This window comes from Panicum virgatum, chromosome 5N, assembly GCF_016808335.1.
Source record: "Panicum virgatum strain AP13 chromosome 5N, P.virgatum_v5, whole genome shotgun sequence".
NCBI lineage: Eukaryota > Viridiplantae > Streptophyta > Magnoliopsida > Poales > Poaceae > Panicum > Panicum virgatum.
Genome location: NC_053149.1, coordinates 11312678 through 11330426, shown reverse-complemented (window position 1 = coordinate 11330426; position 17749 = coordinate 11312678). Strand labels below are relative to the sequence as shown.

At 41.9% G+C, this 17749-nt stretch overlaps 2 protein-coding genes and 1 long non-coding RNA gene across 4 annotated transcripts; 2 read left to right on the top strand and 1 right to left on the bottom strand.

The window, feature by feature from the left end:
• The first annotated feature begins 1731 nt into the window (after positions 1–1731).
• Positions 1732–8177, top strand: LOC120676783. 2 transcript variants are annotated; one of them, XM_039958117.1, is made up of 3 exons: positions 1732–2070; positions 3451–3505; positions 4487–8177. In XM_039958117.1, the coding sequence occupies exon 3, from the start codon at positions 4655–4657 to the stop codon at positions 7715–7717; it is 3063 nt and encodes a 1020-aa protein (XP_039814051.1). In that variant the 5' UTR covers positions 1732–2070; positions 3451–3505; positions 4487–4654; the 3' UTR covers positions 7718–8177. The 2 variants fall into 2 exon arrangements, with proteins under 2 accessions (XP_039814051.1, XP_039814050.1); XM_039958116.1 differs by lacking the exon at positions 3451–3505.
• A 1160-nt stretch (positions 8178–9337) lies between these two features.
• On the bottom strand, positions 9338–12689 carry LOC120674007 (paired amphipathic helix protein Sin3-like 3). The gene is made up of 8 exons (XM_039955067.1): positions 11979–12689; positions 11550–11635; positions 11126–11403; positions 10621–11011; positions 10443–10543; positions 10218–10356; positions 9986–10138; positions 9338–9791 (listed from the first exon to the last, which is right to left on the bottom strand). The coding sequence occupies exons 1-8, from the start codon at positions 12526–12528 to the stop codon at positions 9663–9665; spliced, it is 1827 nt and encodes a 608-aa protein (XP_039811001.1). The 5' UTR covers positions 12529–12689; the 3' UTR covers positions 9338–9662.
• A 4017-nt stretch (positions 12690–16706) lies between these two features.
• Positions 16707–17734, top strand: LOC120674010. The gene is made up of 2 exons (XR_005674946.1): positions 16707–16974; positions 17078–17734. It is a non-coding gene; the product is annotated as an uncharacterized LOC120674010 (long non-coding RNA).
• Positions 17735–17749: the final 15 nt, after the last annotated feature.

The following is a 17749-nucleotide window of genomic DNA, read 5'->3' as shown; positions in this document are numbered from 1 at the left end:
GGCCGAAAGTGCCTCGCCACCCGCTAGGTCTCAATTTAAGCTGTTATTTGATTCTTAATCGCAGGTGGCTTGTCATATTTTTACCCCACTCCCCATATACTTGTTCCTTTGCTAAACCATGCCCAAGATAGAATTTGACTAAAAGGCGTTACAGTATTTGCCTATTTAGCTATCATCCAAGCACGGTTGGTCCATCATGCGGAGATAACATCAGGGGATAGCATATTAGCAGATGCGGCTAGATAGGGGCACCACGCGTGTCCATCCCATAATAAAACCATACCAAAAATAAATGAGATCGATACTAGTTTTTTTTTAGTTATATCGATCCTTGTTAGTTACGATGGATAAACCCAACCCGAATCACATAAGCTAAAAAGAATCTAATGAGAAGATAAAAAATACTTCATTTCATTCAAAAAAGATGAAATCGGTACACACGGTTGCCTATTCCTTGGAAATAAAATGAAATCATGCTATTATATAAGAAATTAAGCTGTGCACTAGAGATATTGTTTCATTTATATCAGCCAAAACATCTTTTGATGGCATGAATTTTTTAGGAAACCGCGATGAAACTCTCCACTAGCAATGACCTAATTAATCATGTTAGTTGTGATGATTCAAAGTTGTAATATATGTTTGGTTCTCTAGATCTTAAATAAATGCTCATGTAGTAGAACTAGTATTTTGTCAATTAATCATTTGATTGGAGCCATGTACTTCTCCGTATTGTACTTTCTTTTTTTGTTGGTGCGGGTGTTGCTTTTATATGGTCACCTTGACTGCTCTAGAAGCTAAAATTACTTATTTTGGAATAAAGGGAGTACTCACTAGCAGATACTCTCTCTCTCTATCTCGATAGAGGGAGTGCTCACATAATAATTAAGCAAAAGGTAGATGTGGACACATTTAGCAATTAAGGTGTATTGATGGAAAAGATACCATTTCCCAAAAGAATGTACTATTAGCTATGTCTTAAATGAATCTGAAAAAATATACCAATTCTTATGATACGACATCCATTATGAAATATATTATTATAATATACCTATTTAGCATCATAATGTTAATACTCTCCTTCATAAATCTAGTTAAACTTTAAAATAGATTGACGCATCACAAAATTAGAAGTGCACTTATTTTGAGGTGGAGCGAGTAGAAATCTTTGGTATTTGAAACCAATAAATTAATAAAATATTGTAGATATCTTGGGCAATTAAAAGCAGATTTATAGTACACACGTCAATAGTCAATTCACGCAACACTTACTTTTATGACCATTTTCTATAGACTGGACTTGCATATGTTGAGATTGATGAAATCACTACGAGTATCTCACTAATGACTTTAAACCTAGATGGTAAAACCAAATTTTGGCTAAAACTTTTCCAAATTGAATAGAATGACCTCCGGAATTACGACAAAGAATAATGGTCAAATCACCTCCAGCGAAGAAAGAAAAGAGAAATAAATGTCTCCAAATTTTGACCGGCAAGACAGCGATATAATGGCCTAAGTGGCAAAGAAGTTAAAGCTTTTTATTTCCCATGGATAACATTTGAGAGTTCACCAGTAACGGCAAATGATGGACTTCTCAACGAATTCAACGCGAAGAAAAAGCCGGGAAGCGCAGATGCGTTCGCACCTCGCACGGCTGATTCGCGGGGTTATTCTGCGAGATGGATATTCAAGTCGGCGATATTTACCTGCACTTGCCACTGCTATGATGCCCACCCATCTCCCTCCCTCTCCCCATTCGGTCCTCTCTGAGTCTCTCCCCGCACCCGCACCGCAGAAACCCAACCGCTAGGGTTTCGCGGAGCGGCCGCCGGCGGACGGGGATCCCGCCGGCCTCATTTCCGCCCGCGCGGATCTGACCTCGCTCGTGCCTCCTCCCTTCCGACGGGCGCCACGCCACGCCGTGCCTCGGAGGCTCCGACCTCCTGGGCTCTGTGGCCTCGACCCGTCGCCGTGGCATCCCGTCCCACTCAGCTCCACTGTTCCCCCGGTGACCGGCGCTTCTCCATCCCAAGCAGAACCTGTGCATCCGCGACGCCCCCTGCTAAGGTAGAAGCGAGTTGCCCTCTGTATGTCTGTGCAATTTACCGATTCTACGTGTGTGTGTATGTGCCTGCCAGCCTCTATGCAACATTGCAATGCTTAGGCCTCTTTGTGCATAGCCAATATTTGTCAGTCAGTTTGGGACAGCAATGTTTGGGATTGGGGATGTGGCGGTGGGTAATTTTGTTTGCATGTGGGGTTTCTTTTGGGGCATGTTTAGTCACCAATGTCCGTCGTTTTGGTTATCGAAGGTGTTTGGAGAAGGGAACAGCTGGTGGTCCCGGACCTTGATTTCATTTTGCTCGTGCTGCCTATTACTAGCTACGAGAGCGCTGTTTCTTGTTTGGTTGGGAGGCTTTCCTACGATCCTTTAGTATTTTATTGACAAAGCTCTGCGATTGTGCTGTTCTCCTGGAGACATGTGCCTCTTCTCGGATGGATGTGAAAGGGTGCCTGTGCTTCTGCAGGAAATCTATTCCTCGCGTGCGGGTGGCAGGCGAGCTGTCGCAAAAGGGGGGAGCGGCTACTGGCGAGCTAGGGGAGGGGGGAGGGGCTGGAGCGGCCGTCAGCGAGCTAGGGTAGGGGGGAGGGAGGTGGCGGCGAGGTTGCCGCTGGCCTGAGTGGTGTCGAGGCGGCGGTTTTAGGGTTTCGGGTTTCCGGGGTTGGGGATGGCTTCCATGGTCCGTGCCTCGGTGGCTATAGAAGGGGGAGGTTGGGGGCGGCGTCCCGGTGGTGGTGGCGGTTCGGCCGACGGCAGAGGTGAGGAGAAGGGAAGGGGGAGGTTGAAGGCGGTGGCACGGATGACGAGGGGGCGGGGTTGAGGACAGCTGGAGGAAGAAGCCTTCTGCGATGGATTCGCACAATGCGATGAATAGACACTTCCGTGCTTCTGGGGTCACAGATTCTGCATATGTTATATGTAGCGTAGCTGCATAGTTGTGTTTGTGTGGGTGGGTGGTGGTTGCAAGAATGTCTCTGTATTTGATCACCAAAGAGTGCCCTTTGCACTGTTGAATATGCTTTGCCTTTGGTGCAGACAAAAATCAGTCTTTGTGGTCAATACCTATATTATCCATTGATATGTCAAACAAGGAGGGAAAACTTTTTCATGCGCTTGTCTTTCCTCTTCTCTTGCCAGCGCCATCCCAGACACTGATACATAAATAGAAACAAAAATCACAGTGCTTCATATCTTTACAAGGGCAAATAATACACAAAATGGCAAATATTTGCTCTATTTTCAAGATCAATTTTTTGTTGATGGCCAGGTTTACATTATACCATGATATCTGAAATTGTTTTGTATTTTCTATTCATAGAAAAACTGTGCTACGATTCATGGAGTTGTGTTATTTTTACAAACATTGACAAGGCATTTTTATGCAGGAAAGCTTGTGTTGTCTGCATGGAGTGACGAACTAATGATTATATGTGATAACAAGTAAGTTTTCCTCTTGATATTTTACAACCATAATAGACTTGCTCGTGCTATCTGTTCTCTTATAATTAATCATCCTTGCTAAATTAAAAAAATATATGTATATCCATGGATCTGCTTATTTGGCATTCCTGCACGATTTTTTTTCCCACTTCATGCTGGATGTCAAGAGTGCCTGTGGGCAGGGGTGATGGCATGCTGGAATAGTTTTCCACTAACGAGGCTCATAATCACTATATATTCCTTCAAAATTATACAAGTTCCTTGAGCGGTGTACTGTGTTCTGTTTAGAGCTCTGCCCCTGCCTGTGGGTGACTAGAATAGGGTATTATTGTATGGGATCATGTGTTTGAACTGTGGATGTGTATGGATAGATGTCATCACTTGCAAACTCTGTCAATACTGTAATGTGTAAGTATTTTGCACTTTCATTGCAAGATATGCTTGTTATTGTGCTTTCCCACATATTTGTGTAATGCTTAAATCTGTAGGTGATTTCTCTTAGGAAAAATAATGTGTGATTCTGTGAGCCAGATATCAATACTAATCTCTTGAACCTTTGCTTATGCACCTGTTAAAACTGGATTTACTGCTGATCAAATTCTTAGGATGCATTTTTAATGTGCAGCAAGGAAAATTTGACGTATGTTAAGTAATGAATATATAAGGTTTTTCTCCTTAATTCATGGTAGATCTACTCATTTGTCATTGGATCACCAATATCGATTATCGAACACATTTAAGTTTGATGATTTTGAATCTAGTGAGCACCAATGACATCTTGTATTCTTGTACTTCTTACAGTTTAGAATCGATCTGTTGTGGTGTCTATTCGGTTTAAATTTTTTTGGTGCCATGTCAAAACGATTATAGATACAATAGAGTAAAAATATCCCTCCTATTTGTTTCCAGGGAGTTTAAGTTGACATCTTGGTATAAATTATGCTGACATGCTTTTATTAACTACATTGTTATTTGTTGCAGAAATTTGCTGCTGATTTTGGCTTGTGTATGACCATGCACCGTCAAGATTTCTGCAAACTACATTCCACATCTTGTTCTTAGAGAACACTGCAGTGGTACTGTATACTGTGCACTAGCCACTCCATAATTTAACATTTCTGCCGCTGGACCAACTTCTCTCTTGTTTTCATGGACTGCAACAAAGATGAGGCTCTTAGAGCAAAAGCTCTGGCAGAAAGAAAAATGCTGGAGAAGGACTTTGCTGGCGCAAAAAAGATGCTTATCAAAGTTCAGAAACTTTCCAAAGAAGTGGATGACATTGACATTTCAAAAATGTTAACTGTTTGTGATGTTCACTGTGCTGCTGGAGCAATGGTAAATGCTCAGATTGACTGGTATGGAGTACTGCAAGTACCTGTAGATGCTGATGATGCCCTGATAAAGAAACAATATCGTAAACTTGCCCTTTTGCTACATCCTGACAAGAACAAGTTTGGAGGTGCAGAGGCAGCATTCAAATTAGTTGGAGAAGCAAACATAACTCTTACAGACAAGTCAAAACGTGATATGTATAACATGAAAAGAAACATCTTCAGAGGTGTTGCAGCAAGACCCCCTCATCAGCATTTAAGAAGAACTGCACCTGCTAGACCTAGTTCTACTCCTGTGAAGCTCCATAATATGCATCAGCAGCAGCAGCAGCAGCAGCAGCAGCAGCAGCAGCAGGAGGCCTCAAATCCTGCAGGGGCACAAACCACATTTTGGACTATCTGTCCATCTTGTGGCATGAGATATCAGTACTACCTTTCAATCTTGAAGAAGGCTTTGCGCTGTCAGAATTGCTTGAAGCCATTTGTCGCACATGATTTGAAGGAACAAGCTATTCCTTCTGGGGAAAATCAGCGATCTGCTGGGGTTTGGAAAAATGCAGGCATGCCGCAGAACTTTCCAGGTCCTCAAACAAATGTCACTGGTCAGAAAGCTTGGTCAACCACTCCAGGAGTTCATGTCAACATCGGTTCTGATGAGAACACAGGTGGGCTAAAGAACAAAATGAAATCTGACCAGACCACCAGAAATCATTCAAAAGCTAAATCATCTGCAGGATTGAAAAGGGGAAGGAGAGCTGTGATTGAATCAAGTGAATCAAGCATGTCAGAAACTAACAGTGACAGCGAGGAAGAGAATCTTGAACATGGTCCTGCTGCAAATAGTGCCGGGCCAGGTCAACAAACCCGCAGATCAAGCAGGCAGAAGCAAGAAGTTAAGTATAATGAAGATAGTGATGATGAAGATGTTGAAGATGACACTAAGAAGGTTGATGATGATTTTGTGAATTCTCCTGTTTTAAAGAGGTTAAGGAAAAGTGGTGTGTTCCATGGTGATCACAGCAATAACAAAGACATAGCTGGCCAAAATGGTCCGACAAATGGTGTTAAAGACTGCAATAACACGGTAGATGAAAAGAAAGGTGGTACATCATGTGGAGAGAAGACATCCAATGGAGTCGAGCAAATGAAGAGAGGAACAATGCACGCTGGAGAAAATGGTGATGGAAAAGAAAAGGTATTTCATTCTGTCAGCAACAGTGGTCTAGGTCAAAATGATAATGGTGCTCCAGGTGATCGTCCATACACTATTTTGGATCCTGAATTTTTTGATTTTGACCAACTTCGAGATGTAAATCAATTTAGAGCCAACCAGATCTGGGCTGTCTATGATGATCAAGACTGTATGCCTAGATTTTATGCTCGAATCACAAAGGTAAAAACTACGCCAAAGTTTATGCTACATTTTGTTTGGCTGGAGTTTGATCCCACAAATAGAGCAGAGGAGGCATGGTCTTATGTAGGTCTGCCTGTTGCCTGTGGACGCTTTAAGCATGGACAGTCAGAGACATCCAAAGAAACTGCTATCTTCTCCCGAACTATATCCTTTGAGAAAAGCAAGACAAGAAACTCTTATGAAATATATCCAAGGAGAGGTGAAGTTTGGGCTCTTTTTAAGGGATGGGATATTGGCTGGAGCTCAAATGCCGACAATCACAAAAATTTGAACTATCAGTATGAAGTGGTTCAAGTTCTATCTGATCTCACCACGAGCACTAGCATTATTGTCATCCCACTTGTGAAGATAAAAGGCTATGTCAGCTTATTTATGCCGTCTAGAGAGGCAGCTCCATGCGTGATATCTCAGGGTGAGACACTGAGGTTTTCTCATTGTGTCCCTCATCATCTGATGAGTGGAACTGAAAAAGAAGGCATTCCAGAAGGATCCCTTGAACTTGATCCTGCAGCTCTTCCCCTTAACTTGGAAGAGGCTTTTCCATCTGTTATCCCAGAATGCAGTTCTGTAAGAAGTCAGAGACGCGATTCCAAACATGCAGGTTCGTCCAGTGGAAATAGTTCCCACAAAGGGTCTAGGAATGTGGGGGAGGGGCAACATACAGCATCCATGAATGTAGGGATTGCTGCAAATACACCAAAGGAAGAGAATAGCAAGCATAACACGGGTACTGCTGAAGTTACAGATGTCGATGACGACGATGTTTGTCAAACAGAGTATGTCTGTGCTGAATCAGAATTCTATGATTTTTCAGAGATAAGATTGCTTCAAAAGTTTTCACCTGGGCAGATCTGGGCTCTCTATAGTGATTTGGATAAATTCCCCAATTATTATGCTTACATACAGAAAGTTGATCTCAGTAATAATAAAGTGCAAGTTAGATGGCTTGACGGTTGTCCTCGAGGTGAAGAAGAGAAAAGATTGCTTCAAGAAGAACGGACGATTGGGTGTGGGACCTTCAGGCTTTCCAGCATTCACGAGGTGATGACTTACACTGGTACAGATGCCTTTTCTCATTCTGTAGAGGCACGATCTACTGGCAGAAAAGGTGAGTATGAGATAATTCCTCATATGGGCGAGATATGGGCTGTTTACAAGAATTGGAGGGCAGGATGGACTGCACATGACTTTGAAAACTGTGAATATGAACTGGTGGAGATATTTGGCCATACTGATTCGTCCATACAGGTTCAGCATTTGAGGAAAGTGGCTGGTTATAGGACTGTATTTATGCCATACAGAGCAGAAGGATCTGTAAAGACAATTAGGAAGGACGAGTACCCCAAGTTCTCTCACCAGATTCCTTGCTTCCATCTGACACATGAAAAAGGTGGCAAGCTTCGAGGCTATCTGGAGCTCGATCCATCGTCCGTACCAGAGGAATTCCTCCTTACTGATTCAATGTGAGATAAGCCTATCCGCTGTGGATCTCGATCTTTTTTGTGATGAAGTTTCAACAGAGGCTCTGCGAATGTTGGATGGTTTCCACAATCCTACATTTTTCTTTTGTGACACTGGCATAAGGTGTCTGTAGCACTAACGTTATGGTGAACTAGATTCGGACTACCAATCTGCACAACGAAGGCAGTAAATTGGAAATTTGCTGGATGGCTATCCGGCAGCAGACTGCAGTTCAGAAGCCGAGCATTTTTTTTTTGCAACTGCTGTTTGTAGTTAGCATTAGCTGTATCTAGTGTTTTAGTTCTGATGTAAAAACTGCTGCTCTCCCTTATTCTCGTAGTGTAATCTAAATGGTAGTACAGTATTTGAACTGTGGGAGGCCAACCTGATGACTTACCAGAAGAGGCATTTTGTCTCCCTTCCCTGGAACTGAAACATGAAAGCCACAAGTCAGGTTTGGATGACCTATCGGCGTGATGACCTATCCTGGTGTTACTGTGAAGGGGATCGACAGGACACTCTTCTGCAGTTCGTGTTATGCTAATTTATTTCTGTCCGAATCACCTTTATTTTTATAAAGTTACACCTGTGTCCTGATTTTGATATCGTCCTTTTCTGGAGCTCTGTTCATTTGCTATGGCAAGTATCTGGCGCGTCTCGTGTCAAGCTTATTGAAATTCTGTTAGCGGGTATAATCATAAACTGTTTTATTTTTATATACGAAGCTTTTCTTTGTTCACTATTAGCCATTTTCTATATATTATAAAGCCTCCCGTGGACGGGCTTTACCGAAAAATCCCTTTATTTTTGGGTTACACTCAATGGGTTACTTGTTCCATATTATAAAGACTGGTATATTGGTAAACTAGACATGCCGGCAGTAAATTAGAAACTGATCCGAGTGTTCTCATGAACTGATCATGGGCCCTGAATTGTTCAACAATCAATACGGCCCATTTACACATCACAGTCACAGCTGATTACGCCCATGAGAGCTGACCAGCAATCACACCGCACGGCCCAGTTGCATCCAGACCAACTCAAGCACCCTCTTCACAGCATGCATTAACGGAATTCATTCACTCGAGCACAAACGACGTTTTGGAGAACTCCCATGCTGCCATGATGCCGTCCATAGCTTTCAGAACACGTTGCTTCCAAACTACTCATCCCTTCCAAATTATAATTCGTTTAACTTTTTTAACCCCATGTTTTGACCACTCTTCTTTAAACAATTTATACAAACATAGTCAAATTTAAATCATTCTTAAAAAATGTATAGTCAAATAAAGGAAGTCACAATATATTTTCTATAAATTTTTGAATGAGTACTCAAACTTGGGATCTAAAAAGTCAAATTTGAAACATATTCAACATAACATCGTGTATATCTAATAGTTCTAGTAAAAAAACAATAGATTTTATTAACATCCCATACTCCAAAAGAAATCTATGGAATTTATCTGGCAACCAATATTCTGATATTAAACAGTGATAAAATACCCGTAATTGGTCGTTGCATCCAAAACATACAGTACGTTTCTGGCCAAAAGTTTTAACTTAACATAAACAAGAATCACGCCACGGATGGATTGCCAAAAATATGATCAAAAGCCTAGATCAATATAAAGAAATTATGGTATCTGGCGATTGATTAACCAAACGAAGACTACATAACTGTTTGACACAGTTTTTAATTTTGACTACATATCTTCAATGCAAAACGACAGCAAAAAAAAATACAGAAGACCTATACCAACAGCAACAAATGATGATTAGTTAAATACTTGATGGGACAGACCTACCATTGAAAACCCAGTGGATGGTAACCAGAACAAACAACATGCTCCTAATACATATATACATATCTTTCAGCACAACAGAGCCGACTGCGGTGGCCTACACGTTTGCTTCACATTGCTGTATTTACCCTTATGTATCCTCCCAGATGTTATTCCAAAAGGGCACCCTGCGGAGAATTATTGATGGAATCGCCATCGTCACTCCCCGCAGATTTCACTTCTGGCTTTTCATGACCATATTCCATCAGCTGGATAGACAATCTTGTCGGATTTGAGCACTGCAATTGACAGCAGAAACTAATCACTATCATTCCAAAAAATAGAGAAAAAGAACTATGAATTGTCAACAATATAGTAGAACTGAAGCATATGCAGTACACAAGAAAGAGCAATCGTTTTGGCACTTGTGCAGGAGAACACAATTAGTTTTGAAGCATGGAAAGTGTTATAAACTGCAAAAAATGATGCTTACACATTCGAAGCGGTATATGCTCTCGTCATGGAGGAGGATACGGGCATTCTCATGATAAACTAGGTCAAAGAACCTTCCAGAAGACCTTGATTTTTCATATAAATATAGTTGCAGAAGCTTATTGTCCATTTCATCTGTTGCTATTGCTTGAAGCTGGCATCATAAAGTTTGATAATGAATCTATCATGCGAGCCCAAACAAAATTAGCACAGCAAGGGATGAACCAGTTTACCTGCTTCACCACTTCGTAAATCAGTTTGTCTAAAGTGAAGAGAACATATGATTGAGTTCCAATAATTGCTCGGCAGTCATCCTCAAACTTGGTGTTGTCAGAAGAACCATCAAGCAAGTTGTACAGTGCACTCATAAATCTTCATAGGAAAAAGAGAAGACAGATCAGTAATTCGTCATATATGGACATGATGCATTGTAAACCTTGCAGAAATGCAGATATTACTTTGCATAAAGATTAGGTGGGTTTGTATCCTTGGAAGTCCTCCATTTCTTTTCCGCAGTAAAAGAGTTTGTTTTTGCTGACAGTAGTCTCTCATACAAGATCTGCAATAGACACTTATTTAGCAAAAAAAAAGGAAGTGTGTACAGAGAGGAAAAAATGGGGGTAATGGCGACCTGACCTGATGTAGCCTAAACAAGACATAAAACGAATCATTTCCATAAAATATACGCGAGGACTTCTCATTGCGGTCATGCAAAGCTGTAGGTACATGCTTGGCAAGTGGTTTAACTGAGTACAGAAAGCGTTCTGAAAGTGGTAGTGATATTCCTCCTTCCACGTCATGTGTCTCAGTTGTTCCTTCTGCCTCACCCTCACTTTCAGCCTTCGCATCCTGATCATCATGATCCATATCCTCCTCTTCCTCATCATGGTCTTCCCGAGAGCATTCCTCTCCATCACCAGATTCACTGCCTGATGCATCTTCACCAGCTTCTGAGGCATTTTCACTGTCCTCAGTAGACCTCTGAGCACTTTCCTCGCCTTCATCATCAGCATCAGCATCAGCATCATGAGAGCATTCCTCTCCATCACCAGATTCACTGCCTGATGCATCTTCACCAGCTTCTGAGGCATTTTCACTGTCCTCAGTAGACCTCTGAGCACTTTCCTCGCCTTCGTCATCAGCATCAGCATCATTCTCACCAGCTGCGTCAGAAGATGGTACCACATCCCCTGGCCTACCTTGGAACGGTTTGCTTGTGGAACCTTCCTTCACTTTAGATGCTCCATCTTCAAATGGAACAAAATGGTCCTCTTCGAAATCTCCATTCGGTGATAATTCACCCTCTTCTCTTTCAACTTTTGAGGAATTATGGGGCGCAGAACCATCATTATTCAGGCGCCCTTTATTTCCCTCATTGGTGCCATTTAAAGATGATCCTGGCCTCCCTATCTCCCCTCCCTGTCGAAGAAAAAAATAGAAATATGGGCCAAATCAGTTTGCTGGATATGCAATTTTTTTTTAGGAAAGAAGTGAATGTATACATAAATATCCGACTACTGCCAACATAGCTGGAAAGTAAATTGATCTGATGAAAGATCTTGTACCTCCACAGAAGCCAACGTTTCATTGCCAGCCCTGCCTTCACCAGCCGTCTCAACTGCATCATGAGAACTCCTAGACACATTGACACCTAGCAATCCGTTCAAACCATAAGAACTGGCAATATGAAACTTAACCAACTTATGAACTACTCCATTCTTTTTTGATAGTCCTATTTCCAAAATTGAATTATTCTCTTTGGATAGTCCTATTTGAGTTGACATCTTGGGAATCGTATAGATGGCCGTTCGATTCCTATGTAGAGTAACTTTCTCAAGAAAAAAAAAGACTGGTGTAGGTATATAATAACATTGAAACCGAGTCATAATTAATGGATGATAAGCAAGGTTCTTCTTGGTCACTGTATCACGATGAAATAGGACTATCAGAAGAGAATGGAGGAGTACAAAGAATATCGAAGAAGCAGAACAAACCTGCTGTAAGTTCCAAATTAGCCTTCTGTTGTTCAATCCTAACAGCAGTTGCGTTCTCTGCGGATCGGTCAGTAGAGGCCATGTTTTGGGCACTTATGGAAGGCACTTCATCTGCGGCAGATACAGCACCGTGCAATCTTCCATTTAATGCAGCATTTGATTGTTCCTCACCTCTCCGGGCAGTTCGATCTGCATCATGGAAACCATTTTGAGTGTCTACTGCAACTCCATTCGCCAATCTAGCCCGAGATGACGGTCCTTGTTCACTTTCATCGCCATTGCCTTGCTTGGCAACAATCCCTGCTCCAGTATTACTTTCTCTGATACTTGCAAGACCAGATTCTGTTGTTCGGCTCTTGGCCTTAACTAGGTCTGGATCCTCAGAACCATGCGTTCGAGGCTGAACACCCAAAATTGGCTCTAGAAAAGTTGTCCATATCCTCATCACTTTATCTAATTGATCCGAAGAATTGCAGACTTCGCCACAGGAGTACTTAATGATCTTATGCAGATCTTCATGGATTTCCAAGTCTACATACTCGAATAACATATTGGGAACTATAGGCCGCCTATTGCCAGCAGTAATGGCAAGGAGCACATCATCTTCCTTCCTTTTCTTCTCATTAATTTCTTTTATCTCCGTCAGGAGAGCTACACAAGGAATGAAATGTTATAGTTTAGCACCATGCAAAGGTGGAACTACAACCAGAAGAAACATTCACATGTAATAGAAGTTCTACATACATATTGTGCTCAGATTCTTCATATCTTGCTGTTTGAAATAGAAACTACGATGGTCAAGAGACTTGTGGTAGTTCTTAGCGTATATTTCAGCCCAAAGTTTGTTGCAATCTGATCGGCACCTCGACCACTCTTCCTGCTTTTGTTTAAGCCTAGTTAGGATAACAGGCAATGCGACACTAGCATTTTTGCGAAGAACATCCATCGCATCCAGACCATGATCACCGTACAATTGCTTGATGCACCTCAGGTTAAAAGCTGTCAATGGGACCAACCCACAATCAATCAAGCATCATTCCGTTCAAGCATCACCAAATATTATTAACCTATATACCTGAACAAATACTTACCAGTTAAATGCTCATCAATGCGTATAGGACTCTCAGGTTTTACCGAGTTATCTTGCATCTTTTCTATCAACTCTTCAACACGCTTAGTTGCTGCATTAACTGATTCCAACAGTATATCCAGCTCAAACCTGAAAAAGTTAAGGACAAGTCCAAGCCACAGTTAAGAATTGAATAACATAAGCCGCACTTACACAGGCTATAAAGAACAAATAATATCCACACGTCAAATGATGCTTGTGAACAGGGAAAAATCCAGAGGTAAACCAGCCAGATACAGTCATACCAGCCTGTGCAGGTAAAATTTAGTGGTCCTGGTTTTTAGCCCTTGCTGGTTAGATGGCATGATTGCATAAAATTATTTTAAGATAATATATGCGCATGCCTATCACATGGAGCACATCTTTGTAAACATAGCTCTGTTCTTAATCTAACCAAGCTTACAAAAATACATCAGCAAGACAAACTACTGTGGTACAACAACTTCAGTTCAACTGCCCAACCAATACATTATTAGTGCAGGAGCAACTGGTTTCCACTCTGATCATAAGCTAACAATTTAATCTTTCTGAGAAACAACTGGCACCAAGAGATACATGTTCCACTAGCACCGATTTCTTGTTAATGGTTTACAACAAGTAGTTAGAGCACAAGTAGTCAGGAGAAAAGAATGAGATTATGGAGAAAAGGTAAGAAACAAAAGAAGGAAAGATACCCAGCTCAAAATGGTTCAACAAAAGAAGCATGGGATGCACAAAACGTCAGGCTTGAAAAAATATGGCATGTATTGTGGAACATCTCTTAACGCTAAGCCAACCCCCTTAGGAAGCATGGTTATGCATATGCAGCTTAAAAAGATGAAGAAAAAAAATACCATCGACTAATTAAACCACATGCACAAGCAACCTAGCAAAGTGGTTCTTTTTATTTCTTCTTTCAAACAAAATATAAGATTACTACTTATGCAGTATTCACATAAAAAAAAAGAGTAAACGCAAGCCAACATGGATATTGAACATTGGTGGTAGCTCTACAGGCCCTTGCTAAAGTGAATGGTGAAAGACTGTTCTCATCAAAGTTCATATGCTCACAACAATGAAGCTTAATGCCATATGTATAGCAAAGATAAATCAGCACCTGGCATCCTCACATCTGAACAATCTTTCTTCATACTGATTCTTCCGCATGTGCTTAAATGAATAATCTTCATTTCCTGATTTCACTGATACCCAATGATCATTTAGAACAGAGGCTCCAAGATCAGTCCTGTTGCTGGCTGGGGGCATGGGATACTGAAAACATGATTGAACAAATATGTTATATGAAACACAGTACACAAAGAACTACGTTACATGCATCAGCTTACATTTTTTGGTAGGAGACGGTAACTGGGAGTGCATCTTTGACAGTTTGAGAGATCAAGCTCTGAAATAGGTTTTGAAAGGTTGTACTTTTCTTTTCCAGGGAACATAGATGGTTTGTGGCTAGCACCTTCCTTTGAATTGAATGTTCCTTTATCAAGTCCTTCGCGTTCCTTTTCTCTTTCCTTTTCCCGATCTCTATCCCTGTCCTCCCTATCCCGTTCTCTATCCTTTTCTATATCCTCGGTCTTAATAATCCTTGCAGTAGGCCCTTCACATTAGATAATCAATGTTAACATGATATTTTGAAAGAATTAGACATCGTTATACAAAGTTTCAAGCTAGCAGCCACATACTTTTATTGAAGACTCCAGCAAGAAATCCATCTGTGACAAGGTACAAAAACTTTGAGAGTTCATTCATATTACATCATCCATATCTATGAAGGCATGTAAATTACCTATATTTTCACAATGCTCCAAGAATTCATTAAACCCTTCCATAAGATCTGGATAATGCTGGAGTATATCATTCACCTGCAAACCAATGCAACTTATTCATGATTCACCTTTTGTTAACTCATGCAGATACTAAGTTATTCATGATTCATCTTTTGTTAACTCATGCAGGTACTAAGTTAGTAAAAATAAGAAAAAATCAAGTATCTAGCATGAACAAGCAAATGATTGAATGAATGAGTGAATAAATAAGAAACCAACCAAGTTCTTCAGTTCACTTCTCGTTATAATCTCTTGGCTGTAGATGTGTAGACATTTCAAAAATTCCTGGTAAGCATCATGCTCCAGCTTTTCCTTTACTTTCTCGCAGAAATGGAACTCATGTGTGTATACACCTGATATTGCAAGAGAAAGCATAGGCGTAAAAAAACAAGCGGAGAGCAAATGAATTTCTCCAAATATCAGAAGATACTGATTATATTTAACAGTTAAATTCGACCAAATAGTACATAATTCTAAAGTGGAAAGCAACAAGATCTACAGTACATGAAAGAAACCAGCAGAACCTGACAGCATAAGTACCCAAATAGTAAACATGTTTGTGCATTGTTTCTCAATCAACATGCCACGACATCTTAAGTATTTGCAATGACAGTGTAAAGTAGTTTTTGCAGACATGCATAACAGAACAATGATATTCAAGCAAACTCAATTAAGCCATATATAAAGCAACAAACATGTCTGTGCATCAGTTTTTAACATCTACAATCCAGCAAATTTAAGGATCTGCAGCCCCCAAATCGCATTTTTCCTTTCAAGGATGGTACTCGGGGGGGGGGGGGGGGGAGCCTTTGACCGTATGTCCTAGCGATGGAAATGGGAGGTCCCTTGATAATTTAAGCAGGAGATTGAAAAGCGCTGAAGTAGAACTCATATGTGAAGTAGTATATACCATACAGAGCATAAATAACTGGCGCAGTATACCAAAAGACTTACTCAGCGCATCCTTATCGTCGTATGATGAAGCAGATACACTATGTATTCCATGATTCTCACTGGCCGCTCCTTGGTGTGTCTCAGCACCTGCAGTATCCTCCATCTTCCTTGGAAAAGGCTTGCGCTGCTTACGCGGTCCCTCCAGCTCTCTGCTGTCATGTTCACCATCCTTGTCTTCTCTCTCATAATCTCTTCTGTCCCTTTCCACCTGCCGTTCTTTTTCTTTATCGAGACGTCTTCTCTGGCGATCATGCTCCACATCAGGACGGTCAACACTAAAGTCACGGTCAGCATGCGACAGATAAGCCCTGTCCCTCTGAAGAAAGAGAGAAAACGCGGCATGTCAACTATCTTTGTAGCATAAGAGGTGGTCTCTAGATGCAGAAGTGCATAAAATGCTTAGCGACAATCAAGTTACCGGGTTATCCTACTTCCTGCTCCCCCTAGGCGTCCAGTCGGCCGGCGGCAGACGCCAGGGTCCGTCGCCTCGCCTGAGGGCAATTAGGCGCCCGCCTGGACCGTATAGGCGTCGCCTAGGCGTCTAGGCGGACCGTCCAAGGTCGTTGGGCGCTCGCCGCGTGGCAACTAACCCTAACGTTTATAGCCGCCCACCCGCCCGCCCATGCTCTGCTCTCTCCCCTCCCCCGCCGCCGCCCGCCCGCCCGCCCCGCGTCGCCAACCCCCGCCGCCCGCCGGCTCCTCTGCTCTCTCCGCCCGCTCTCTGCTCTCTCCCCTCCCCTGCCTCCGCCCGCCCGCCCGCAGCACAGCAGCAGGAGCAACACACAGATCAGCAGGAGCAGTAGCAGGAGTAGCACAGCAGCAGGAGCAGCACACAGATCAGCAGGAGCAGCACAGCAGCCGAGCAACACAGCAGCAGGGGAGCAGCACAGCAGCAGGGCAGGGGCTCAGGGCATTCAACTGCAGCATGGCGGATGGTGGTTGATTGGTGGGATGCTTTTTAGAGCAAATTGCAGTTGATTGGTGGGATGCTTTTGGAGGACTTAATAGAGAGCTTCAAAATTTTGCAAGACGCATCCTTGGCCTTTGTTACTCGGCTTCTGGTTGTGAGCGCAATTGGAGTATCTTCGAATTTGTAAGTAGCAAATATAAGTTGTGTAGTACTCTAGTTAAGTACATATCTTTCATTCCTAGATGGTTACTTATTAGTGACTCTTGAATTCTTGATTACTTTTTAGATCCATACCAAGAAAAGGAATCAGTTAGAGCACCAAAGATTGAATGACTTGATCTATATCCAATACAACATGAAGATCGCGGAAAGGTTTCAGAAGAGTCGGGTGGAAGGGATAAATTACAACCCTTTGATTTTAGATGACCTTTGATTTTAGATGAGTTCCAATGGGACGATGAATGGGTTGAAATGATGAGTAATAACGAAGTCCATCCCAGAGATAATCTCTTTTGGTCTCATGTTGATGAAGCCACCGGTGCATCACAGTCACTTCAGGCCCCTAGGGTGACTAAGACTTATTCTCGTCTTCGTCGAGGTGCTGGGTCAATTCATGAACAAGTAGAGGCTGTAGAGCAAAATCGGGAGGAGAGGAAGATGATGAAGAATTTACTGTTGTGGCCGATGACCTTGACATTAAGGATGATTATGGCTGAGCACCGCCTAATCCTGATCATGATGGTGCTGAAGCTAATGAGAATGAGGGTGGCCTCAATGACATAGATTTAGATGTTGATTAGGAGGAGTATGACTATATGAGTGCATGTGCATCCATAAATGTTATTTTATTTCCTATGAACTATTAAGTATCAACTATGAACTCTATATGCAACATGCATAGCTAGCATATTGCTAACTGCTACTGCTTTATTTTGATATAAAATTAGTCGCCTAATTG

Bases quoted from the DNA above. Each gene is read 5' to 3' on its own strand.
- LOC120676783 (XM_039958116.1), top strand. From the start codon at position 4,655: ATGGACTGCAACAAAGATGAGGCTCTTAGAGCAAAAGCTCTGGCAGAA.
- LOC120674007 (XM_039955067.1), bottom strand. From the start codon at position 12,528: ATGTTATTCGAGTATGTAGACTTGGAAATCCATGAAGATCTGCATAAG. The intron at 11,636-11,978 runs GTTTGTTCTGCT...ACGGATTGCTAG, and splicing joins TAATTTGGAACTTACAGCAG to GTGTCAATGTGTCTAGGAGT. The intron at 10,357-10,442 runs GTAATATCTGCA...TTTCCTATGAAG, and splicing joins CCACCTAATCTTTATGCAAA to ATTTATGAGTGCACTGTACA.